Source organism: Sminthopsis crassicaudata, chromosome 1 (assembly GCF_048593235.1).
Source record: "Sminthopsis crassicaudata isolate SCR6 chromosome 1, ASM4859323v1, whole genome shotgun sequence".
Classification (NCBI taxonomy): Eukaryota; Metazoa; Chordata; class Mammalia; order Dasyuromorphia; family Dasyuridae; genus Sminthopsis; species Sminthopsis crassicaudata.
The window spans coordinates 423,071,109-423,097,467 of NC_133617.1; the positions used below are offsets into that span (position 1 = coordinate 423,071,109).

General features: G+C 38.2%; 1 protein-coding gene across 5 annotated transcripts in view; it reads left to right on the forward strand.

The window, feature by feature from the left end:
* Positions 1-22,121, forward strand: part of SEC14L5 (SEC14 like lipid binding 5) — an 83,084-nt gene extending 60,963 nt beyond the window's left edge. For 3 of the 5 annotated variants that reach the window (XM_074280443.1, XM_074280442.1, XM_074280444.1), the window contains exons 8-16: positions 5,886-6,075; positions 6,695-6,783; positions 7,439-7,509; positions 7,811-7,982; positions 8,937-9,071; positions 9,576-9,713; positions 10,798-11,025; positions 14,021-14,199; positions 16,927-17,160. In XM_074280443.1, coding sequence (XP_074136544.1) covers positions 5,886-6,075; positions 6,695-6,783; positions 7,439-7,509; positions 7,811-7,982; positions 8,937-9,071; positions 9,576-9,713; positions 10,798-11,025; positions 14,021-14,199; positions 16,927-17,032 — 1,308 coding nt within the window. In that variant the 3' untranslated portion in view covers positions 17,033-17,160. Of the gene's footprint in view, positions 1-5,885; positions 6,076-6,694; positions 6,784-7,438; positions 7,510-7,810; positions 7,983-8,936; positions 9,072-9,575; positions 9,714-10,797; positions 11,026-14,020; positions 14,200-16,926; positions 17,161-18,075; positions 18,328-19,443 lie in introns of those variants that run through there. The other 2 variants (XM_074280441.1, XM_074280445.1) reach the window with 2 other exon arrangements.
* Positions 22,122-26,359: the final 4,238 nt, after the last annotated feature.

Consider the following 26,359-nt stretch of genomic DNA (forward strand, 5'->3'; position numbering starts at 1 on the left):
ATAAATTATAATGGTTACACATATATGTTTATATGAAATGTTGACATTCTTTATGTGGGATTCAGAGGGAATAAAGGAGTAAACTCAGAATGTTGTTTATTTATTTATTTTTGAGGCTGGGGTTAAGTGACTTGCCCAGGGTCACACAGCTAGGAAGTGTTAAGTGTCTGAGACCAGATTTGAACTCGGGTCCTCCTGAATTCAGGGCTGGTGCTCTATCCACTGCGCCACCTAGCTGCTCCCCAGAGTGTTTTTTTAAAAGCTTGTCAACCAACACATAAGCTAAAAGGATATAAATGTCTATGTGTGTATTGCCACATAAGTCAAGCTTTGTGTCATTTTTATATTTGAGAGGATTGCCATCTATTTTTAAATCTAAATCATCAATTAAAATTCTTGAACAATACAGGCTGAGGATGAATCCCTGGTTGGGTCCTCTACATTAGAGTTCTAAGTTGATGTCAATTCATTTAAGGGTTATATTTTAGATTCCATCATCTAACCAATTCTAAATCCACTTATCCTGGTCATCAGGATTTATTTCTCTATTTTATCCACAAGAGCAACTTGAGGGACTTTATCAGATATTTTGTATATAATATCTATAGCATTTCCTTGATTTATTAGGAGTTTTAATTGTAAAAAAGCAAATAGTCTGAAATTATGCTAACTTTTAATAATTATAGTTTGTTTTTCTCACTGCTCCCAAAGCCATCTGCTCAATAATGGGTTCTAAAATTTTTCCAGGTATAGAAGTCAAGCTCATTGACTTGCCATCTGTAGACTGACAATCTTTTCTTGAAAACTGGAGCATTTGTTAACACCACTCTTAGAGAGGATTCTGGGAAAATGGTGGAGTAGGTCAGCTTTCCAGCTTTCCAGATTTCCTCCACAAAAAAAGACAGAAGGGAATGGATGATTCCCTCAGAGGAAATGCAGAGCAGTTGAAATAAACAAAAGTGAGAATAAAGTAGTTATTCACCTGAGGCTACTTGAGAAGATCTCAGGAAAAACCTGAGAGATTATGCCTGAATAAAATTCAAACACCTCTAGATCAACTCTGCAGAATCAATAAACAAAAAGCCCTGGGGGCAGCTGGTTTGAGGGGCATCTTCAGCCTTAGAACCTTGGTTGAATGGGAGATTGAAGGACCTTCCACTGTTGAGTGATGTCTTGCACACCTGTATTGACCAGATAAATCCCTGGGTTGTGGCTGCTGGGGAGGAGTTAGCAATACATGGTGAGTACAGAGGAAGAGGGGCAAGGACCTTGCTGGCTATGGGCACTTGCAGGAAAGCAGAGGCCCTGGAGTCTGTTCAAGAGCAGAGAGGATAGCTGTAATTTGTAGCCACCAGAGGGACATCAGGGAACAAGATTACTTGTAGGACTGCATGGCTAGGAACCCTCTAGCTATGATTTAGGGGAGCCCAATGTTGAGCCTTGGGATAAACCTCAGAAAATAACAATAAGAAGGACTTGAAGCTTGGGGCATCATCTGACATGCTTTTGGCCTAGAACTTGATTACACTAATAGCTACTTAAAACAAAATAAAACAAAAATGAGTAAGCAACAGAGAAAGAAGCCTACCATAGATAGCTACTATGAGGATAGAGAAGATCTGGGTTCATATTCAGAGGAAGATAATGGCACTTAAAAAAGCCACTTCTTTTTCAATGTGTAATGTCAAATGATTCCAGTTACAAAAAGAGTTGTTGGAAGAATTTTAAAAGGACTTTAAAATCAAACAAGAGAGATCAAGGAAAAATTAGAAGAAAAAAAAGAGCAACCCAAGAAAATCTTGAAAAGAAAATCAACCAACTTGAAATAAGGAATTAAAAACCTAAGGAAGAAAATAATTATTTGAAAATTAGAATTGGACAAAAGAAAGCTAATGATATTCTATGACACCAAGAAATAATAAAACAATCAAAGGAATGAAAAAACAGAAGAGAATATAAAACATTTCATCAGAAAAACAACTGATCTGGAGAACAGATAAGGAAAAATAATAATACAGGAATACATGACTATCTGAAAATTATGATTTTAAAAATCTTAATAAAATATTACAATAAATTATGAAGGGAAATTGCCCTGAAGTTCTAAAACTAGAAGACAAAGCAGAAATAGAAAAAACTCATTAATCTCCACTTGAAAGAGATCCCAGGAGGAAAATTTACAGGAATATCACAGCCAAATTTTTTCAAATCTCCCAAGTTAAAGAGAAAATACTGAAAGTAGCAAGGAAAAAACAATTTAAATATCACGGAGCTACAGTAAGAATTATGGAAGACCTAGCAGCTACTACATTGAAGAACTATGGGTGTTGGAATATTGTATTTCATAGAACAAATGAACTGGGATTGTGATTAAGGGTAATTTAGCCAGCAAAGTTAAACATAATCCTGAAGGGAGGGAAGACTTGGAAATTTAATGAACTGAAAGCCTTTCAGAGAGCAGATTTTTTTCTCTACTTTTTAAATAATAGCTTTTTATTTTTCAAAATGTTGGAAGATAGCTTTCCACATTCCCATCCTTGCAAAACTTCATGTTCTAAATTTTTGTCCTTTTCTCCCCGCCCCTAGACAGCAAGTAATCCAATATGGATTAAACATGTGCAATTCTTCTAAATATAATTACACATTTATCATACTGCACAAGAAAAATCAGAACAAAAGGGGCAAAATGAGAAAGAGCAAAACAAGAAAGCAAACAACAACAAAAAAGGTGAAAATACTATGTTGTGATCCACAGTCAGTGCTGATAGACCTCTCAGATGACTTTCCATCACAAATCTAATGGAATTGCCTTGATTCACCTCATTGTTGAAAGAGCCAAGTCCATCACAGTTGTTCATCACATTATTTTTTTGTTGCTGTATACAATGTTCTCTTGGTTCTCACTTCACTTAGCATCAATTCATGTAAATCTTTCCAAGTTTTTCTGAAGTTAGTTTGCTCATCCTTTCTTATAAAACAATAATATCCCATTGTCTTCATATACCAAAACTTATTTAGGCACTCCTCGACTGAAGGACATCCACTTACTTTTCAGTTTATTGTCACTACGAAAAAGGCTGCTACAAATATTTTTTTGCACATATGGGTTATTTCTCCTTTTTTATGATCTCTTTGGGATATATATATGGGATACAGACACATTAAAACACTGTTAAATCAAAAGGTACTTACTGTACCTTTGATAGTTTGATAGTCCTTTAGGTATAGTTCCAAATTGCTCTCCAAAATTATTAGATCAGTTCACAGCTCCACCAAAAATGTATTTGTGTCCTACTTTTTCCACATTTCCTTCAACATTTATCATAATCTTTTTCTCAGATAGCAGAACTTAAGGGAAAATAAGATAGACATAACATTCAGGAGAAATATAAAGTAAAGATCAAAGGCCAGTAATAAGTGCCTCAATAAGGTCAAATTATTTACTTCTTATATATTAGCAATATTCTTATGATTGTTATAATTTGGGTAGTTTGAAAGGAAGGCTTGGGCTGAACACTGTATGATGGGGTGAGTCTTTAAAAAACTGTAGGGAGAGAAAAATGAGTAATTCACACAAATGAGGTATAAAAGGAAAAATGAACACACAAGAAGCTAGTAGGTGGGAAGGTTGGTAGTACTGAAACTTCACTCTAATAGGAATGGATTAAAGAAGGAAGAACATATATCTAGAAGGATATAAAAGTCTTCTAAATTCAGAAGGAAATAAGAGGACAAAGGGATAAGACAAGGGAAGGGATAAGGGAAGAACTCTTGGAGGTATGGGTAGCTTAAGGAATAAGAAGGCAAGATAGAAGTAAAGCAGAGGGGTGAGGAAGGATAGGACTAAGATGAGAAGGATAGTGAGGAAAAATAGAAAGGAGGAAAATATTTAACAAATAATTATAGAACATGAATGGAATGAATTTGTCTATAAAACAGAAAATGATAGATTAAAAATCAAAATTCAACAACATGTTGCTTTTAGGAAATGCTACAAAAATGAGAAACATGCAAAGATAAAATAAAAGGCTGGAGTAAAATTTATTACTTACAAAATGCAGGGATAGGAGTCATGATCTTAGATCAAGTTAAAGCTAAGATAGAGTTAATCAAAAGAGAAAAAAATGGGAAAATTATATTGTATCAACAATATTATTCCATATTATTTTAGACAATTTAAAATAACAAAACAGTGTTAAATACAAAACAGACATAGGAACTATGTGAATATAACATAAAATGCTTTTTATACAAATAAGGTCAGATCTAAATAATTGAAATGATATTTATTATTTATAAGCCAGTAAAGCCAATCTAATAAAAAAGTGACAATTTTACCTAACTAATTTATGCCATTCCAATTACATGACTAAAAAATTATCTTGCTGAATTAGAAAAAAATAATAGCAAAACTTGTTTGGAAGAATAAAAGACCAGGAACTTCAAGGAAAAAGATGTAAAGGAAGTAGATTGAGTAGATTAAGATCTTAAGCTATAGCATAAGGGGAATGTTGTTGAATTGTAAAATGGATAATTCAATTATTCAAATTTCTTGTACAAGTAAAACATATGCACCCAAGAATAGAAGAAATGCATAAAATTGAGGAAAAAGACTTTCATAAAAATTTTTTTTTGGACTTGGTGAAAGAGGAGATTGTTTACCTCAGTTTCTATCTAGTCTTAATCACTGAATGGGTGCAGCCTCAGTCAAACTGAGACCTGTTGAAGACCTTGCTTAAAAAGGTCAACGTCTCCTAAGGCATTCCAGGGCCATCTCCAGTCGTCCTAAGCTGTATCTTGTCACTGGACCCAGAAGGCTCTGTAGGGGAAAGTGAGACAGGTGACCTTGCACAGCCCTCCTCACTTAAGTCCAATTCACTTGCATGTCATAGCATCACCTCCTTGATGTCATGGTCCTCTTCGAGAATAGAAGGACAGACAACACTATGCATATGTATATACCTTTGTTTAATTATAGCTTCTTTGGCAATTGGATGTGGGAGGGGAAAAAGTAAAATAAAAAGTACACACACAGCAGAGGACAAAAGAAAACCAAGAAGGAAACAAAGAAAAGCTTGGCAGCTTTGAAAATAATGTGTATTATTTGTTATATTAGGTTTTCTTGAAATTGAAATTTGTTTTATGCTGAATCCTCTCTTGTATTCTGTTGTGTACGTGGCAACATTCTGCTTTTCTCATTTTGTATTTAAGTTTAAAATAAATTTAAAAATTTACAGTCTCCTGCCCTACCACCTCTCCTATTCACCAGTAATTACACAGGAATCATACTTGTCACACAAAGGTATAAATAAGTCTTTTGAGCCTGGCTCTCTTGTCCATTCTCTGCTAAACATTTTTATTCTGTCCTTTTCCCTTTTTTTTTGAAAAGGAGAATGATCTTTGAACTCCAAAGGAAGTCTTCCCCTTCCTCATCTCCTGCTGAGGCAGAGAAATCACCAATTCTGCCGCATGTAGTTCTAAGTTTTCTAGTGTTTTTATAATCTAGAGTGGTAGAAGAGCTGCTGATTGTAAGTCTCTCATCTATATCCTTGAATTGAGTGAGAAAACAATGAGTGGGTTAGGGAATTCTAGGACTTAGAATTGGAAAAAATCATTGAGATAAACCTCCCTTTTTTTCCCCCTAAATGAGGCAACTTAATTGCTTAAAGAATCCAAATAATTTGCCCAGTATTATACAGCTTTTAAGTGTCAGACGCAGGATTTGAAAATAGAACTTCTTGCCTTCGAGTCCAATACTTTTACCACCACTATACCATGATACTCCTTCAGTTCTTAAAGGAGACTGAAAGGTTTGTGTTTGGGTAGCTTTCTCTTCTGTGTCAGGAAAGAAAGCTCCCTAGATTCATCTCTTCTGTCTCTCACAGATTCCCAAAGATGAGCACATTCTTCGATTCCTGAGGGCTCGAGACTTTCACTTTGAAAAGGCCCGGGAGATGCTGTGCCAATCGTTGAACTGGAGAAAGCAGCACCAAGTGGACTATATCCTCCAGACATGGAGGCCCCCCCCTCTCCTGGAGGAATTCTATGCAGGTGGCTGGCATTACCAGGATAGAGGTTTGCCTTTTTATATCTCTTCTAGCCCTTCAATTTTCCCTGACAGTACAGCAAAGAGAGAGAAAACATGGCATTCTGGCATGGGGAACTTGACTCCAGGTCCCCCAGTGGTGGTCCCCAAGCCATACTGTTAGCCTCAGAGGAGTCACTGAGTGGAAATGGATTGGTTCTTGACTTTCTGACTTTGTGGGATTTGAGACACTCTTCATATTATCAACTTATCTTTTTTTTTTCTTTCTTCCCTTCCCCCAGAATCCTTCTAGGGAATTGTGAAATGGCAAAGATGATCTTTCTATGCTCTGAAAAAGGGAAATAAGATACAGAAAAAAGAAGAGCAGAGTTGGGATTAAAATCTCTCTTCTTTGGCTCCAGGGTCAAAACTTTCTTTATTGTATAGATTATTTCCTAGGAGCCTAAGATTGGTCAGGCTCTGTGACTTATTCCAAACTTTTCGCAGTCTCTATAGGTAGAACCTGGAGATTATATTAGTAGTAGAGTCTTCTGTTTCTCACCAGTGTCCTTTCTATTCTCCTAAATTTGGGGTAAGAGGAGGAGTAAGAGAGAATGGAGAAGTGTTACTGACTTATTTTTCTTTCTCTTTACATGGTCTCTTACAAAGATGGCCGCCCTCTCTACATTCTGCGTCTTGGCCAGATGGATACAAAGGGCTTGATGAAGGCAGTGGGAGAGGAGGCACTCCTTCGGCATGTGAGTAGTGGCTCTCTCATTTTTATTTCCAAACATTTTCTCAATTAATAAGCATTTATTTTTCCCTTCCAACTCCCCTTCTGGAGGACAAAAAAGAAAAACGCAACCTTTGTAACAAATGTGCATCAAGACAAACAAATTCCCAAATTGGCCATATCTAGAAATATGTGTTTCATTCTGTATCCTGTGTATATTTCCTTCTCATCTGGGGATGAGAACTCTTCACTATTCTTCACTGGCCCTCTGGAATTGTGGATGGACACTGAGCTAATTGGAGTTCTTAAGTTTTTTAGTTATTTTCCTTTATATTGCTGCTATTGTTATTATGTTTTTATTTATTATTATGTATATATATATATACACACAAATGTATATGTAAACATATAATATGTTATGTTTTATATTGTTATTATGAATTGTTTTCTGGGTACTGTTCATTTCATTTTGCATCAGTTCATACAAACCTTCCTAGGTTTCTCTGAAACTACCCCTTTTATCATTTCTTAAGGCCCTACCTTAGGACTTCCGATGGGCCAAGTTACTGAGGCCATCTTTATGACATGTGGAAGGTACACTTGTGAGTGGACCAGAAGAGGGCATAGAATGTGGGTAAAATATTGGCTTAGTTCCTGTCAAGACTATTTCTACCTTTCAGATTCTTTCAGTTAATGAAGAGGGACAGAAGAGATGTGAAGAGCACACAAATCAGCTTGGCCGCCCCATTAGGCAAGTGTTTGGGCAAATTGCTATTTCTCTTTTTCAGTAAGGACTGTATCTTGAGAATGCATCATCTGGCAATTTTCTCTGCCTTTTCTTTTTTATCCAGTCTTCTCCTCTCCATACTCACAGAGCCTTTTTAGCTTGCTTCCTTTAACTGTAGGCCTTTTGGATACGATATGTAACAAGGGAACCACTGTAGTATGGAGGTGTGGATGTTTGGACTTTAGTCAGCTCTGCCCCGCCAGCCTAGGCTGGGATGGAGGGAAGTCCTAGTGCAATGGGTCACTCTTTGGTGTTCTTCTTTCAGTTCCTGGACGTGCCTTGTGGATCTGGAAGGGCTGAATATGCGGCATCTCTGGCGACCTGGGGTGAAGGCCCTGTTGCGGATGATTGAAGTGGTTGAAGACAATTATCCAGAGACGTTGGGGCGGCTGCTCATAGTGCGGGCTCCTCGTGTTTTCCCTGTATTGTGGACATTGGTGAGTGGAAAATAGGAATTAGGGCCAAAGACTGAGCCAAATCTTTCTAGACTTTATGAGAGAAAGTGAAACTTTGGGGATTTTCTCTCATGAGCTTTTTGACAACTTGCCTCTTCCCTCTGATGTAAAAGGCATATGTAATGATGATCATGATAGTATTTATAGAACACTTTAAGGTTTGTAAAATGCTTTTCACATATCATTTTATTTCATATGACTTCATATATAATTTTATATCTCACATCCATGTAGCATTTATCACTGAATCATGTGATTCTTGACCTCCTCAGAGGAGACTGTTTGTGAGAATGGTCTCAGCATTGCTGAACTGTGGTCCTTATGAGAGGGATATCATATATCATATATCTCATAGCAACCCTGTGAGGTAGATGCTATTTTTAGTCCCATTTTACACATAGGAAATTAGTCTGAGTGAATTAAGGTGACATGAATTAAGTATCTGAAACAAGTCAACAACATTTTTTAAGAACCTACTATATGTCAGGTTCTCTATTAAGTGCTGGCAAAACACTCTGAAGGGTCTTAGTCAAAAGGGGAAACACCATGCAAACAACTCTGTACAAACAAAATTTTAAATTATAAACTGGAGATAATCAACTGAAGTTAGGCTTTAGCATTAAGGGAGATTGCAGATGAAATTTAAACTCAGATCTTCCTGACTCCAAATGTAGCCCTCTATCTACTGTGCCAAACACTTTAGGTAAGGCAGACTGGGAAAGCTGTTGGACTTGCAGCAGAGATCTTGAATTTAAATAATGGCTCTTCTTACTTATTATCAGTATGCCCATGGGCATGTTGCTTTGGTCGCCAGTTTTGGTCTAAAAGGCATAGGAGGTCCCATCTGGCTCTAAATCTATAATCCTCTTTTTTTTGGAAGTGGTGCAAAAGCCTGGAAGTATGCAAAACTTCTCTTCTCCTGCCATTACTTTTCAGGTGAGCCCCTTTATCAATGAGAATACCAGGCAGAAATTCCTCATCTACAGTGGCAGCAACTACCAGGGTCCTGGAGGACTTGTAGATTATTTGAATAAAGATGTAATTCCTGACTTTCTAGGAGGAGAATGTTTGGTAAGAATGGCTTTTAGCACTGCTGAACCATGGTCCTTATGAGTGGGATAGCATTTGGGAATATAGCTTTTTGAGGATTGTTTTCTGTTTGCAAGATTAGGTCCTAGGGTTGTAGAGTTTGGGTTCTATTGAAGAATTATTGATGAAGTAGGACAGATTCCCTCAAGCATGTTAGAAAGAAAGTGGAGTGACACACTTGTCCAATCTATTCTAGGATGGTTTCCTCTCCCCAGGCAGAATAAAATGACTAAATTCTGATTCTTGAAGAAGGGGGTTTCAAGATGCCTTTGGTCATGCTGAAGCTGTAAATTGAACAAGCTGCTTTCAGTGGGCATCCTAATTCCAAGGGAATTCGAGAGTGATCTGGAAGTATAGTGTTTTGGTAGTAAAGAAGGCAGGAGAATTATGGGGGAGAATGGCATAATGCATGCTCTGAGACATGCTTTCTGAGTAATATGGAGACAGTGGGTTCTAACACTGCTGAACTTGGTCTTTGGCTTACAGTGCAATGTCCCCGAAGGGGGCATTATCCCAAAGGCCCTCTATCAGATTGAAGAGGATCAAGAGAATGCAGATAGGGTCCAACTGTGGACAGAAACTGTATACCAGTCTGCAAGCGTGTTCCAAGGGGCCCCCCATGAGGTACTCTTCTGTTTTTGGATTTGTTGTTTACATTTTTTCTACATTTAAGAAAGTGATGGAAAAAATTAACAATATAGAATAAACTTAAAAGTTTGTTCTGTGTTCATTTCCCTCCAGAGAGCTAGTTTTTTTTTTTAAATTATAATAGCTTTTTATACATATAAAGGTAGTTTTCAACATTGACCGTTGTAAAACCTTGTGTTCTAAATTTTTCTTCCTCTCTCCTTACCTCTACCATCCCCAAGACAGCAAGCAAGTCAATATAGGTTAAACACATGCAATTCTTTTAAACATATTTCCACATTTAATATGCTTTGCAAGAAAAATCAGATCAAATGGGAAAAAATTAGAAAGGAAAAAAAACAAGCAAGCAATCAAATAAAAACAACAAAAAAGGTGAAAATACCATTCTGTGATCCAGCTTCAGATTCTATAGTCCTCTTTCTGGATACAGAAGACTTTTTTCATCTCAAATCTATTGGAATTGCCTTGAATCATCTCATTATTGAAAAGAGCCAAGTCCATCACAATTGATTATCACATAATCTTGTTACTGTGCACCCTGTTCTTGGCTCTATTCACTTCACTCAGCATCAGTTCATGTAAATCTTTCCAAGCTTTTCTGAAGTCAGCTTGCTTATCATTTCTTATAGAATAATAATATTCCATAACATTCATGTACCATAATTTATTCAGCCATTCTCCAATTGTTGGGCATCCACTCAGTTTCCAGTTCCTTGTTAATACGAAAAGGGCTGATACAAACATTTTTGCACATATAGGTCCTTTTCCTTTTTTTATGATCTCTTTGGGATCCAGTAGATCAGACCTATTAGAGACACTGCTGGATCAATGAGTATGGACAGTTTTACAGCCTTTTGGGCATAGTTCCAAATCACAGAGAGCTGGATGTTAGATATTTACCAGTACACCACTGATGTACCTATCTTCTTGGGGAATCAGAAGGATTGGGCCATTTATATTTCAAACCACTTTTCTCTTTTTCTAGATAGCTGTTCTGGGGGGAGGAGAGGATGAATCTCTGCTTGTCATGTTCCTTACACCTGACCTGTTTTATGTCTAGATAGCAGTGGAGATTCTGGAGGGTGAGTCAGTGATCACCTGGGACTTTGACATCCTGAGGGGTGATGTGGTATTTAACCTCTTTCACTCCAAGCAAGCACCTGAACCGAGACCCAGGGAGGCCAGGGCTGGGAGCAGCGTGCAGCTCATTGACCAAAGCTGGGTCCTGGGAGTGGATTACAGCCGTGTGGAGTCTCCCCTGCTCTGCCGGGAAGGCGAGAGCATTCAGGTGAGACAGTCTTTTACTGTAACAGTTAAATAATTCGGGAGCTGTTATGGCTCTTGGGAACTCTGGAAATTGGCTCACTGGGATCCAAATCCTCCCCGGTCCTGAAATACTTTCCAAGCTATGGCTCCCTTGTTCAGGGAATTAAAATGGCTTAGACATGGATGTCAACTTACCCCTGGGAGGTAGGAGGCAGCAGAGATATATTACTTCTTTTAACTTTGGTGTCTAGTTCTCCTTTACAGTTTGTTGAGATCTCATCCTCCCAGTGTTAAGAGGAGAAAATTAATAACTTCCTAGACTTGCTGCCTGAACCTCATCTTGTTTCTTCCTTCCTGATTGCTACAGACCATGTTTCTCAGTGCTTCATTTCATTTGGTTAAAAAACAAACAACTTTGAGTGCTACATGTTATATATGGTATATAAAAGAATAATTAAACATGCCTGGAACTCACAGAGGCTTTTGGGAGTGCCAACATACCCCTGGGATCAATAAATCTACCTATAGACATTAATGAAGCATCTGTTATGTGCTAGGCACTGAGATGATACAAAAATAAAAATGAGATAGAATCTATCCTTTTTTCCCCATTTCTGCATGTAGATGGCATTTTTCATCCAAAGTTTATTGGGATTGCCTTGGATCAATGAATTGCTGAAAAGAACAAGTCTTTCATAGTTGATCATCATACATGCTCTTCTGTTTGTTTCACTCAGCATCAGTTTACTCACATCCTTCCAGGTTTTTCTAAAATCAGACTGTTCATCATTTTTTTTAATAAAACAGTAATATTCCATTACTAACATATACTACAATTTATTCAGATATTCTTCAATTAATGGGCATCTACTCATTTTCCAATTCTTCACCATCACAAAAAGAGCTGCTACAAACATGTTTGCACAGATGGGATAGGCCCTATCCTTAAAGAGTTTATGTTTCGCTGGAAGGAGACAATATAGTCACATGTTATCACCATTGGTGATAGTGGTCCTTTGTTTTCAGAGAGGACCAATGGCATCACAGGGGGAGGTGATTTTAGAGTGAATTGGATTTAATGCCCAGGTGTGTGTCTGGAGGTGAACTTTGTCCTCCGACTCCAGGGCCAGCACACCAGGGCCTGTGTCACCTAACCAGAATGAGGATCCAGCACAGGTAAACAAAGGAACTATCAGAAGAGTAGGAAAAAAAAACAATTACAGAACCAAGAAAGGAAAGATTATTAAGGAATGAATCATGAGCTATATTAAATGTGGATGAGTGAGTGAGAATCTTCACTAGAATGACAGTGAAGGTAGATTGAAAGGACACAGCAAAGGGAAGATGCCCATGCTGAGTTGGCTGGAGATTGTTCAGAATGCCTTGAAATCTTTCCTAGTGGTATGGTTGATAGTTGTGTGATATTCTTTAGCATCAGAAATGCCAAAATTGGAGCATAATTTGACAAATGTTTAAAACATTTATGTACCCAAAGCTTTAATTTTCTGTAATTTTTATTTTTAAGTTTTTACTAATAACCTTTTATTTCCAAAATACATGCAAAGATGTTTTCAACATTTATCATTGCAAAATCTTGTGTTCCAAATTTTTCTTCTTCCTTCCCCCTCACTCCCTTCCCTAGACAGCAAGTAATCCAATGTAGATTAAATATGTGTAATTCTTCTAAACACATTTCCATATTTATTATGCTGCACAAAAATGATCAAAAAGGAAAAAAAAAGAGAAAGAAAAAAAAACAAGCCAACCACAACAACAACAACAACAAAAGGTGAAAATACTATGTTGTGATCCACATTCATTTCCTAGAGTCCACTTTCTGGATGTAGATGAACCTTACTTCTTTTAAACCCAAAACTAATTTTTACAAATTATGTAAATTACACAAATGCCTTTCACATTTTAGTTCATAGTTATATAGCAATTTATGATTTACAAAGCATTTTCCTAACAACATGTATTATCATCATTTCATAGAAGGGAAAACTGAGGCTCAAAGGTATGAAGAACTTCCCTCATGGTCAAACAGCTAGAAAAGTATCAGAAATAGGATTCAAACTCAGGGCTCCAAGTCCAAGTCCAAGTTCAAGTACTTTCACTATTTCATTCAGTCTTTTAGAAGCTGCTTATTCTGGCTTTGGGAGACCTCAACTACCCTTAGGTATCAATCCATTCACAAACATTTATTAAGCACCTTCTATGTGCCATGTACTGTGCTAAGTTTTGGAGACTGTACAAAGACAAATGTGAGGAATCTAGACCCTTCCCTCAAAGAACTTATATTTTGCTGGTCAATAAATTCACAGATAAGAAAACATAAAATTATTATAGAATAAGTATCAATAATTTTGATGATGGGGAAGCTGTAAAAACCAGACAAATTAGGAGAGATCTCCTGAAGGACTTGGGCTGAGCCTTGAGTGAAGTTATATAGAGGTGGAGGTGATGAAGTGTTCCAAGAGGTAGATAGAATTCCATCCAGGTAGAACAGGAGGGAGACTGGAGATTAGCTGGGTACTGTGTATGGGGAATCCCAAGTTAAAACAGCAAGTTTGACGGTAGTGTGAAACATGTGGGGGAGAGCAATGTCTAACCAGCCCGGAAAGATGGGTTGGAATCAGACTCTGAGGGGCTCGAAATGCCAAATAATAGAGCAAGCATTTTAGGATCATAGCTCTAGAGTTTGGGCAGACCTAAGAGGACATCTAGGCAATCTGTTTTATTGATGCAGAACTGGGGGAACCTTAAATGCTTTCTAAGGTGGCATGGGTAGGAAGCATCAAGGATAGGATTTGGATCTTAGAATTCTGACTCCAGAATCAGTGCTCTCTCCACTGATATCTTGCCCTACTAGCCGGGGAGAGCTCCCATATACTAATGCTCAGAGGAATGACATGGTCAGACCTGTGCTTTGGGGATATCAATTAGAAAGCTGTATGGAGGGGTTGGATGGAAAGGACACAAGATAGAGCTCACAGTGGAAGCGCTCTCTATTTCAGGGCTCCCATGTGACTCGTTGGCCAGGTTTCTACCTGCTTCAGTGGAAGATGGCCACTCCTTTAGCCTGTGCAGCCAGCAGCCTCCCTCGGGTGGAAGATGGCCTGACATCTGTGCAAAGTCCTGGTCACAAATGTAAACTCCTATACTACTATGAAGTCCTTGCATCTGTAGACTTCAGGTAGGAACCATGGGGTTGGGTTATCTGGGAAGGGAAGGGATTTAGTTGAGGAGGACAAAGTTGATTAGAATTATCACTGTAATAAATCTCATTCAAAAATTGCTTAAGGTTTATAAAAATGTTTTATATCCATATCTCATTTGATCCTCAAAACAATCCTGTGTGATAGGTATCACTATTATTATTCCCATTTTATAGAGGGGAAAATTGAGGCTCAAGATATTCAGCATCTTTTTACTCTATCCACTATGCCTTATAGTCTCACAAGTTACTACCACATTTAAACCGCTACCTTAAGTCAGGACTTTTTTTTAAGTTTTGATGAAGGGGTTAGGGGAAAATGATTAGCAATAACTGGCAGGTAGACATAGTAGTCATAGTCTCAAGAGAAAAGAGGGTGGATCAGGGAATTAAAAAGAGGTTTCCAGCTTTTGGAGGAACCTGTCTACCTGAAGTAATTTTTAAAAGAAAGAAAACTGAACAACTCAAGCAAGGCAAAGCCTTTTGGCAAAATTCAACAATCATTTCTTCAAAACATTTCTTCAATGCCTACTATGTGCATTGTGCTTTGGGAACATTGAGGCTACAAAGTGAAAAAAGCAACAATACTCCCTGCTTTCAAATAGCATTATAATTTATTAGGGAGAGAAAGGCTGTGTAAACAGATGAACATAATTTTTTAAAAGTTGGAGCTATGTGAAGGATGCATGGTTGGGGGAACAGATCAAATATAGGAAACCAATTGAGGTGCTATTTTTATAATCCAGGCAAAAGGTGATAAAGCAGTAGACATGGGGGATAGTCACGAGAGATATGGTGGATTTGGTACTTGATTTAATTTGGGGAATGAGAAAGAGAGAAGACAAATGGGATACTCAGGTTATGAGCTAGAGTTAAATTCAATTCAAGATGCATTTATACAGCATTTAATATTGCCAGGTAAAGTGCTATATGTGGAAAATAAAGAGACACACAACAAAACTGTCTCTGTCCGTTTGAGGAATGGTTAAAAACCATAAGCAGAACAGGTAAATTGGGAGGGGGTGAAAGTTTAGAAGTAAAATGGAAGCTGAGTTTAGGATATAGGAGCATAAATTTAGAATTATAAAGGATCTAGAAGAAAAATCAAGCCAAGTCAAGAAGCCTTGATTAAGCACTTATTATATGCCAGGTGTGGAGTTTATGGAGTCTATTCCCTTCATTTCACAGATGAGGAGATTGAGTTTCAGAGAAATCAAGTGATTAGTACGCAGTCACTAGGATATGCAGAAGAATCAAGATTTGAATCCAAGTCCTCTAAATTTAAGATACTTTTTTTCCCCACTGAATTGAAAATACTAGCTAGGACTTTTCAGTGGAGATAGCCATCATTAGGAGAGATGTGAGAAATCAAGAGCTGTGGACTAGAGCTCAGGAGAGAAATGGGGATTTCCTTCCTTTTGGGCTCAATTCTTCTTTATCTTCTCCTCCTCCTCCTCCCTCTTAGTACAGATAATATATTAGTGCCATACATGAAAAGATACAAACTTCACTGTCTTATTTTTGGTTTGTTTTTTAATTACCAAGCATTTATTATCTCTCTCTCCCACCCCATCCCTGATTGAGGAAAAAAACAGAAAATCAAAACCCTTATAAAAGATGTACATGTCAAAGAAAAAAAATTCTCACATTGGCCATATCCAAAAACATGTCTCATTCTGTGTATTCACTATTCCTTTGCCTTCTAGGGACTGCCTTAAAACAAATCCCAGCAGAAAACACTTTTCCAAAATAGTTAGCATTTCAATCCTTAAATTACTTCAAAGAGCTCTTCTAAGAAAAATTTAAAAAATTTTTTAAATGTCCTTCACAAAGACTTCTGGGAAAATGATCCAAAGAGGAACATCTATAGCACTATTTAAAAGTTAGTTCTATTCCCCATCTTCTAGTTTTGCTGGTTTACTGTGGAGAAAACCCACAGAGGGAGCTTCTGAGACAGGTATTTCCCCTTTGGGGAAATGTTCCCATTAACTTTAGCATGAAATGTCCTGGGATTAGAAAGGATGGGAGGATTCAGGAGACCTGAATTACTCAATGCTTAACTGATTTGCAAGATCACATCACAGGGTTATTGTGAGTTGTTTTAATGGAGCAGTCAGTGTTCTGCAGCTTGTGCTTAGATTGTATTCTTTGCTTCTATTTTTTGGCCTACTAAGTCTCGAATCTACAATCATTGCTTTGATTCTTTATTGGTTTCTTGGCAATATGACTCTCCCAGTTCTATTCTCATTATTTTCATTTGCCTTTCCCCTTGATAGTTGGTGTGGAGACTAGTGTAGTTCTCAGTGATGTTAAAGGTATTCTGGAGCCTCAATTGTAACAATAAGATTTTTCCCTCCACTTCATTATTCAGCAAACATTTACTTGCTCACTACTAGATGCCAAGTACTGTGCTAGGTGCTCGAGACACAAAGACAAAAATGAAATAATCCCTACCTTAAAGGAATTGACATGATGAGGAAGAATATGGACACAGAAAAGCAAAAGCAAAATATCTGCCAAGTAATTATTGGCAAGTGAAGGAATCAGAAAAGGAAGTTAGGGTTCTTCTGGGTGGAGGTAAAAAGGAAGTACCTTCCAGGATTGGAGGAATGACGTATTCAAAGGCACAGAGATAGGAGATGTCTTGGGCACGGGGCCACGTGACCATGAAGATGTAATGAGTAGCTCTGGGCTCTTCCTTCCCAGGGGATCCATGTCCAGTCTGGAGTCCTGTACCAGTGGTTTCTCACAGCTCAGTGCCACCACAACTTCTTCCAACCAGTCCCAGAGTGGCTCCCTCATCTCCAGATAGCCGGGTCTGAGTCACGTTGGGGATCGTGCTGTACTCCGGCGCCTGGAAGTGTCCAGAGCCAGAAATCCTGCCCAAGCTGAGGGCCAAGACCATGAGGACTGATGGCCTCGGTTCAGAGGCTGCCAGAGTTGGGGGCTCTCTGAAGTCTACCATGATAATCAGCTCATGTTTTGGTTTTATAGTAGATGCATCTGAGTTTAGAGCAGATGCCTCATTAACAAGACTTAATAATTCTAACTTAGCCATTTTGAATTAGCCCATTCTAGTCTCCACTACTTCCCATCCCTTCAAATCTGGACCTGTGATTTCATCAATGTAGGGAGTTCCTAGTATGGAAGCTTCTTCCACTGATGCTCATCACTGGAGACACTGAGAAGTTGGGTAACTTGCTCATGATTGCACACCTGGTATGTGTCAGAGGCAGGACTTCAACACAGATCTTTCTGACTACAAAGCTGGCATTTTCTCTCCACCACCCCCTGCTTCTTCTTACTCTTATGTGTATATTATCTTACCCTGAAGTTAATGGCCATTTCCCCAGGCCCAGCCTTCCAACGGCAAGCTTGGGATTTAAACAAGGCTGAGGATGATATTTGGGAAGCCAGGATGGTTTCGTTACACACCTACAAGTTCTTTTCTTCTCTAGAGTAAAACATAGTGGTCCTGGACTTCAAAACTAAAATATGGCACCAGCTCTGTCCTAGAACAGATCTGATCCCAGAGCTGGTCTAGGGCTGATCTGGTCTTCTGAGGATCCCTAAGAGATAATTTCTGAACCAGAGAAAAATCATTTCCTTCCTCTATGAAGAAGGTTCTCCCCAAATTCACTCCCTTATCAATCCGTATTCTGCCTTGGGGTCATGAAGTAGGTAGGGATAAGGATAAGGCTGGAGAGAATATAATATTTATTTAGCCATTAGGACTTATTCACAGGAAGATGTGTTTTTCCTCTATAGCCATAGCCTTAACTGAGCCTTTTCCAAGTGGTGGGATATGTAACCATCAGAATTGTACAGACTGCAAATATATTCACCTCAATGTAGGAACTGCATTTCGGGGCATGGAGCAAGAAGATTTCCAGACTAATTCAAAACCTGGAGAAGAGGGGGAACTGGCTATCCTTCCTAGAACATCCTTTCTCCCACCTGTCCTGCAGAGAGTTGGGCTGCCCAGTGACCCCTGGGCCTCTGATGATGAGTACCTGTTGGCTCTTCTCTTTCCTTCTCAGGTATATGAGCAATAAGTCGTGTCAAAGGGCTAAAGAAAAGCAGATACCTTTTCCTGAAATACTTAAGGTACATTTTTGTACTTCAGAGCCTACCTCTCTTGGAGAGCTGCTCTGTATGTGTGTGTGTGTGTGTGTGTGTGTGTGTGGATGTGGATGTGTGTATGCGTGTATATACACTTGTAAGTGTGTGGGATTGAAGGGAAAGGGTTCTTAAAATTTTTAATCCCAAGATTTATTTATTATTGAGGATGAACTGCATATTGTAAACAATATTTGAACATATTTATTTCTATTTTGACTAAAAACTATTAAGTTATGAAGATACCTGTCTTTTGGAATAAGCCAACTTTTAAAAAAATTCACATAATTCTGAAAATCTAATGTAACACTCAGGAGGATTAGATCTCTGCTTCCAGGTCCATTTGAGGAGCAAAAGGACAACTTAGTACTTGCTCCTTCTGTAAGACACACAACCTTGCTTCTTCGTGGCTTGTGAGATCAGAGATGGTCTAATCCATCTCTGCAGGCCTGCATGAGGTATTGTGATAGAGTATAAAAGGAGAACATTTTATTCTCTTACAATACCAGAGATAGTCTTAATGAAAATTGAACGCTCCAATTAGACAAAGATTCTGTGACTGTGAAGGATGAGGAAAATCCTTCTTTAAATGGGATTGTAAATACAAGGTAGGGGAAAAGGATAAGGAGGGAAGGAAAATATGTTTTTGGGATTAAAGGCCCAAAGACTCTCTTCAGTCCATTTCATTGTGTGGTTTTGGCTCTGTATTCCAGAGCAGTATATTTGGCATAGAGGATTCAGGCTACCTCTACTTTGTTACACTTCTTGGTGATAGCCAATGGGAACTATAAGATGGGAGGGCTTGGACACCAGGGGCTCTCCAAGGTCAATACTCACAATCTGATCGCAATTGATGGGCACATGCTTTTACTTTTGGGAAACTACAATATCAAAGCTCAGGGGGCTGCTTCGATAAAAGAATCCCAGGATTTTGCTTTCCAACATTACCCTTGCTCTGGGACTCTGAGGGGGCTGGGAACCATCCTTGGGTTGAACCTCTTTTTTTTTGGCCCAGTGGAACCAGGGCTAAAGACGCTAAAGGAGCTGTTCACAAGAGCACTTTGTATTTTTAACATTTGCACTTCTAATGCTTTTCATCCAAAGATTAGATGGCATTCCTCCAGTGTACTCATCACTTTGTTCCTGGGGCAGAGGTATGCTGAGATGCAGAACACCAGAGCATTGGGTCCTGAAAAAACCAGAAACTCTGCCAGGAACTAGGATAATGTTTTCCTTGGGATTTTTAATGATGAGAAATACTATAATATTTTGGCCAGGCATCTCATAATCTCCCTTTATCCCTTAGATATCTTTAATCCTTTTCCTATCCCTTTTCCTATCCAGCAGGGAAACCAACTGAAACATTTTTTTCTTCCTCCAATTAAGAGAATATTTCCTCCTATAAACTACTCTCTGATTGGAAATCGGTCAAGGAATGTAATAAGAGTTACCTTTATTAGTGTTTTGTCTGGATCTTCTCTCATCCCTCTTTCTTGAGGCTTTGTTCCTTTCCAGAGCCAAGTATCATTGCTTCTGGAGTCTTATCAGCCTAGAGGTATAACTGTGAAGGGATTAATCCCTGTGTCTAAATCTTAACCAGGTGGGAGATCCTAAATTTCTGAGTAGAATCTACTTGTTGTAGAGAGACCTCAAAAGAGATAGATCGGGGAACTCTGGTTTGTAGTCAGGTATCTGACTACAGTTTTATGAAAAAAGCTTTCTTGTGTCAAGAGAAATACAATTATAGTTAGGGATCAGAGAGTTGCTCTTTGGCTGTATGCCAAAGGATTCATTTCTACTTGGCTGTGATGGCACAAGTAAATCCCCGATATTAAATAACCTACCCACCATTTTGCTTTATAGGAATCAGGGGTTCATTTCCCATTTACTATGGAACAAGAGTAGAAAAGTTCTGTTACCTGTCTGACAGCAGCAACCACGGTCTGCTAGTTTTAATTACTTTGCTAAAATACAATATGTGCTTAACTTGATTGAAACTGTTTTCTCAATTTCTTTTTATCTTTGGGTGGGTATAACTAGCTTGGTATAATGGAAAGAACAGTGCGACCTCAGGGACATCACTAATTCTCCTGAAGCCTCAGGTTACTCTTCTGAAAATGAGGGGGTTAGAGTTAGATAATCTCAGGATTTTTTTCCTTGGCTTACTATCCAATGAAATTTAAAAAAAATTCATGATTAAAAATTTTTTTTTCTTGAAAAGTGGACCTGCCTCAGGAAAGTTATAGGATAGTTTTTTAGGGGTAGTAAGGTCGAAGAACAAAGCAGGGCATTTGATGCTGCCTGTCTCTAATTTGTTACTCTTAGATGTGTTGATCTCTATTGTAAGAAACCTATCTACTTCCTGGATAAATCAGTCTCAGTGACAAAGCTGGCTCCCTTGTGTTTTCTTGAAACTGAGAAAGAACTGGGGCTAATTCTTCCTTCTATGGTTGGTTTGAACACATCTTTTGGGGCCTTCTTTCTTCATCAGCTTCTATAGATGCTGAGAGAAGCAGTGTCTCAATGTTGTCACCCTGCTTTTGTGGAAGTTAGAAAATGGAAGGTAGAAGATAGATGTCATAATATATAGTCAGAGGATGAGTTTTAAGGAAACTCATTCAACAAACATGCAATAAGTGCCTACCATGTGCCAGGTACTATCCTAGGCATTAAGAATACAAAGATAATATCCTTACTCTCAAAAAGCTTACATTCAAATGGGAGAGGGAAGAGATAGGAAGACAATATTATTCCAAAAAGTAAATACAAAATAAAGATGAGTAATTTTTTTTGGCAGGGACAGACATGAGTAATTGAGAGGATCAGCAATGTTCTTATGTAGGAGGTAGCACTTTAAATTTAGCCTTGAAGGAAGTGAGGGATTCTGCAAAGCAGAGAGGAGGAAGAGGGACCACATTACAGGTATGAAAAACCTTTTCAAAACCAAGGAAACAGAAGGGTTCCTTTCCAAGATAACACAATTTCATAAATAATGTGCATGAGATAACTTGTAAATGCTTATATGACTAGTAATAGCTATACTGCAAACAGAAGTGTCAAGTTACTTTATGCTCTAGTTACAGATTTGAGCATGATAAAACTCCACAGATGTGTTTTGGGCTTGCTTTAGCAGCATAGCAGTTAGCAGTATAGAGGGCAACCCACACATCTTCAAAACTGAGATTTCACAGGAACAAAACCATCACTGGGTAGTTCTCTCCCATTAAGTACCTTGCTTAATAAGGATAGTTGATGATTACTTTTCCCTGAAATGTATTGGAGTTCTCTAGGAACATTTTATTCCTATTTTTTCTACCCTTATCCCATTACTTTAAATCTAAGATCTACAAATGAATGAATCTAAAATGTACCAGTATATTGGAATATTCTACTGGGGACAGAGAGAATCATTGCTTTTAAAAATAAATCAGGTAGGTCTCTGGTGGGTAGATGACTGTCAGATTGGGTGCCAGATATAAGTTCTCAGGGCTTGAGGGTATCTTCTTGATCTATCAGAGTATGTAGGTATAATATGCCCAGGACTGAATTCTCAGTGCTGGGAGAGTATCATTCCGTCTACCAGAATGTTATAGCTGCAAGCATGATGATCACCAAAGATGGCTGTTGGTTAAGAATGGAAATGTAAAGCTCCCCCCACTTTTGCTTGGGATGTTCCTCTGGCTGCTCTGCATGTGGTTTCTTCTAAGCTCTTGGAATGTTGACCCTAATGTTGTACCTGTATCCAAGTTTATAGAATAAAAAGAATATTTTCTGAGTATAAAGACCTGGCATCATTATTGCATGTCTAACCAACTTCCCTCTCTCCATTAATCATGGCAAAATGTTTTGGGGTAGCCCCATGGATCAAGTAGATTGATTAATATAAAACAAAATGTGTTATATAAAAATGTTCATTATGACTTGAGCACCTGATATTTGGAAATACGACATCAACAAGATTAATGTTTACATTTCCATAAGAACGGATTAAAATTTTAAATACTGTTTTGGCTCCTTTTCTTCCTTAACAAATGTATTTTATTTTTGTCTGTCTCTGGAATTTCATTGAAAGAGGGGATGTCTATACATATCACCTCAGAGAGGCTGAGGGGTGACCACATATTTTATCTGGATTCACAAAGCTAGTGTAGAGTACTGGCAGATCTTGAATGCCCTGACTCTGAGCCCAGCTTTCAATAAGAGCATTACCAATACAAAGTGATGCTGTGACATACTTGCTAGACCACACAAACTCCAGGGTTGGTACTCTATCCTGTGTTCCAACTATCTGTCCATACATAAGGGAATAACTCCTTAAAAATGGAAGGTATAGTTCAGAGGGCAAGCTTGGAGTGTTCAGCTTTCCAGTCATTTGGAACCTTGAGGGGAAACTGGATTTTTCTGGATGATGGAACTTCAGATGGTCTCAAGATCAAGAACATAGGAGCAAACAGGAGTTACGGATGTGACTAAGGTAAGAAAGGGCGCACTTAACAAAGTACGAGTTACTTTTTTGCCACTGCAAAAAGATAAGGAGTTATAAATTGGACCAGCCATTATGAAAACCCAAAATTTACTAAACTGTATCTATCCATTGATAGTGATATTAATACTAGACCTCTGCCCAAGGATATCAAATAAAGAGGAAAATCATCTACATAAAAACAAGAATATTTATAATAGCTCTTTTTTTTTAGTGGCAAAGAAATGGAAACTAAGGGAATGCTCATCAATGGGCATAGAAATGGATGAACCAGTTGTGGTATGTAGATGCAATAAAATACTATTATTCTGTTAACGAATGGTGAAACGAATTATTTCAGAGAAACCTGGGAATAGACTTAGGCAGAATGAAGAGAGCAGAACTAGGAGAATAATTTATAGTGCAACATCAATGTAGTATAAATGAACAATTTTGAAACACGTAAGCATTTTGATCAATGTAAAACTTCATCTGTTGATGATGAATAATTCTCCTTACCCTCTGGCAGAGAGGTGATGGATTAATGAGCAGAATGGGTCATCTCTTCTCTTAGATGTGGTCAATGTAGATCTTGTTTTTGCCCCTGTACTTACTTATTAGAAGGGTTGTATTTTTATTGACTTTTTCCCATGGAGGGGCGGGGAGAGATCTGGAGGTAGAAAAAACAAATGCTTGGTAATTAAAAAAATAAAATTTTATTATTAAAAAGTTATTACAAATCTTCTCTCCAAGTCTCCTTTGGTCTCTTGGTCACATTGAATCTCCACTTTCATTAATATTGATACGGCAAGCTCTCACTAGTCGAGACACTGTTCACCAGCTGCACAAATAAAAGGCTTTTTTTGTTTTTAACATCTCATCAAACAGGTAATTGGAATAGTTCTCAGCCCCACACAGTGCAATAGTAAAGATTTTTTTCTACCAGTCATGGCAATTAATTCTCCAGAGGGAAGTACAGCAACTGTTGGATGGGCTTTCAACCCCGTTCAAGGTTCTAGTATTGTCCTTCCATTTTAGGAAAACATTTGCATTGGCAAACATAATTTAAAGCTCTTTGTACATACTTTTCCTCCTTTGGATGAAGACAAAGACATCTTGGGACAGAAGGCAGCCAAGTTCTGATCCTAAGAATGCCCTTTTCAGGGGTGATTTATTCACTCTAATTCTTTTACCTGTCTAACCATAGTAGAGTCCTCCATACAAATGAAGCATATTACCCAGTTCCCTGTGTTTCTAAGGTCCATTGTTGCATTCTGAATTGGGCATTCTGCAGCCTTCTGAACTGTTCACTTGATACTTGCTGTTCATTATATTCCTTCGGATATTCTATATTCATGTAAAAGATGGTGTGAATTGATAGTTAATTTATGAAATTATGAAACAGAAGCCAATACACTTGATTCTTTGGGTACTCCCTGGGAAAGACCACGATTGACTGTGAGAAACAGGATAGTAATTACACTTTAAACCCAAAGGGTATGGGGGTAAAAAGCCCATAAAGGCAAAGGAAAACAGTGAAAGAGTACTTAGGCATACTGTGTGGCTCTGGATGGGGGAGTGGGATGTGAAAGGAAGGCAGAGGGAAGAAGAGGATGGGGATGCAGGGCAGGCAGAGAACATCACTCACATAGTCATGGATTAGAGTTGAGAGCACAAGGTGGCAAGAACTTGATGGAGATGGAAGAATGTGGTTTAAGGGTGTGGAAAAATTTGAGGTTTCATTTTTATAGTTTTTGAGGGGGGAGGAAGAGGGAACCAAACAACTCCTATCTGTGTCACCTTGGGATAAGCTCATTTACATATTCAAATTTTCTTAAAGTTATCAGTAAAATTCCAAAATTACATCTCAAAGTTAAGGATCTTTTTTGATATTCTGCTTATGTGGAGCTGTGGAATTCTGGATTTTTTTCTGGAATTTATATATCATAAAACCAAAAGGTCTTGACAACAGTACCTAGATGGCTTCTGTTGATTCATCACATATTACCAGGATGTGAATTTTGTAATACAAAGTTTGCAAATTATACTCCTTTGATCTTTGAGACAGTTTGTACATGACTCCAGGTTCCCCTTTGTAGTTTTATTCCTACTATTGCTCTTTTATCCTGGTTATTTATAAACTTACTATACTGACTAGAATAGGTGATGGTGGTGGTGTTCAGGGAGGCCAGATTAAGATCCAATTTTCATTTATGGGTCTACTAAGCAGCTAGCAGCTAGGGCTGTCTTTTCTACTGTCACGTGCCTTCTTGAAGTGCAACACCAAGTTCCCCAAGCTCCAGTATTGGGAAACTACACAGTTATATCTTAAATGTGATGTGACCAGAAACTGCTCTATCCAAACTATTTCCAGGATCTGGGGAGTAAATGAAATGACATTTGATGTGCCCTATACTGAAGCCTGGAGTGACAGGCAGTATGAGCAGCTATGTTGGAGCCCTGACCATGATATAGAGATATACATAAAAGGAGGGAAACATATACAGACTACTGCCCACTCCCCAACCAGACAGGAATAACTTTCATCTTCATAGATATAGTTTTAAAGTTTGACAGCCACCTCTAAGGTTCTGTTCAGTTCTAAATCTATGGTCCTATAACTTATGGCACGCCCTTATTGGAAACTAAAGGAGTGACCACAAATCAGAGAATGACTGAACAAATTGTAATGTGTGAATGGCATACTATTATGCTATAAGAAATGATGAAAGGGATCATTTCGGAGAAACCTGGGGAGACTTAAATAGACTGATGCAGAATTAAAAGAGCAGAAGTAGGAGAACATATTGCAACACAGTATTGTATAAATGAATAATTTTGAAAGACTAAGAATTCTGATCCATGCAAAGCTTAATAATTATTCCTGAGGACTGGATGGTGAACAATTATGCCCACCTTCTGGCAAAGAAGTGATGGATTAATAAGGGAAATGAGACACCCTATTTTGTTTTTATCTTGGTATGGTTTTTTTAAAACATGGCCAATGTGGGCACTGGTTTTGCCTGACTATGCTTTCTTGTTATAAGGCTTTCATTTTGACTTTTTCTCATTTTGAGGGGGGAAACTGGAGGGAGAAACTATAAGGGCATACCACAAGTCATAGGGTCATAGAGAACTAAATGGAACTTCTTATTTTGAAGATGAGGAAATTGAAGCACAGAGCCATTAAGTGACTTGTCTAAGATGATCTTAGCTGGTGTCTGAGGCTAGTGTTGCATGAATTTTGTTTGGGTTCACTGACTAGCTACTGCCAATAAGCCAGCCTAGGAGATAGAGATAGGAAAACTTGAGTTTACTCATTCAGAGTGAGAAACACTCTGACAGCAGTTTATAGATGTGTATGTCTCTAATAATTCAGCTGGTTAATATTTATGCCATTGTGACATTTTATTGTTTACATAATGTGCAGCAAAGAGGATGCTTGTTACAAAGCAGCTTAATCACATAGTGGGACAGACACTCAGTTTCCAGTTTCTTGCCACTTACACAAAGGACAGCTACAAACATTTTTGCACATATGGGTCTGAAATCTTTCTT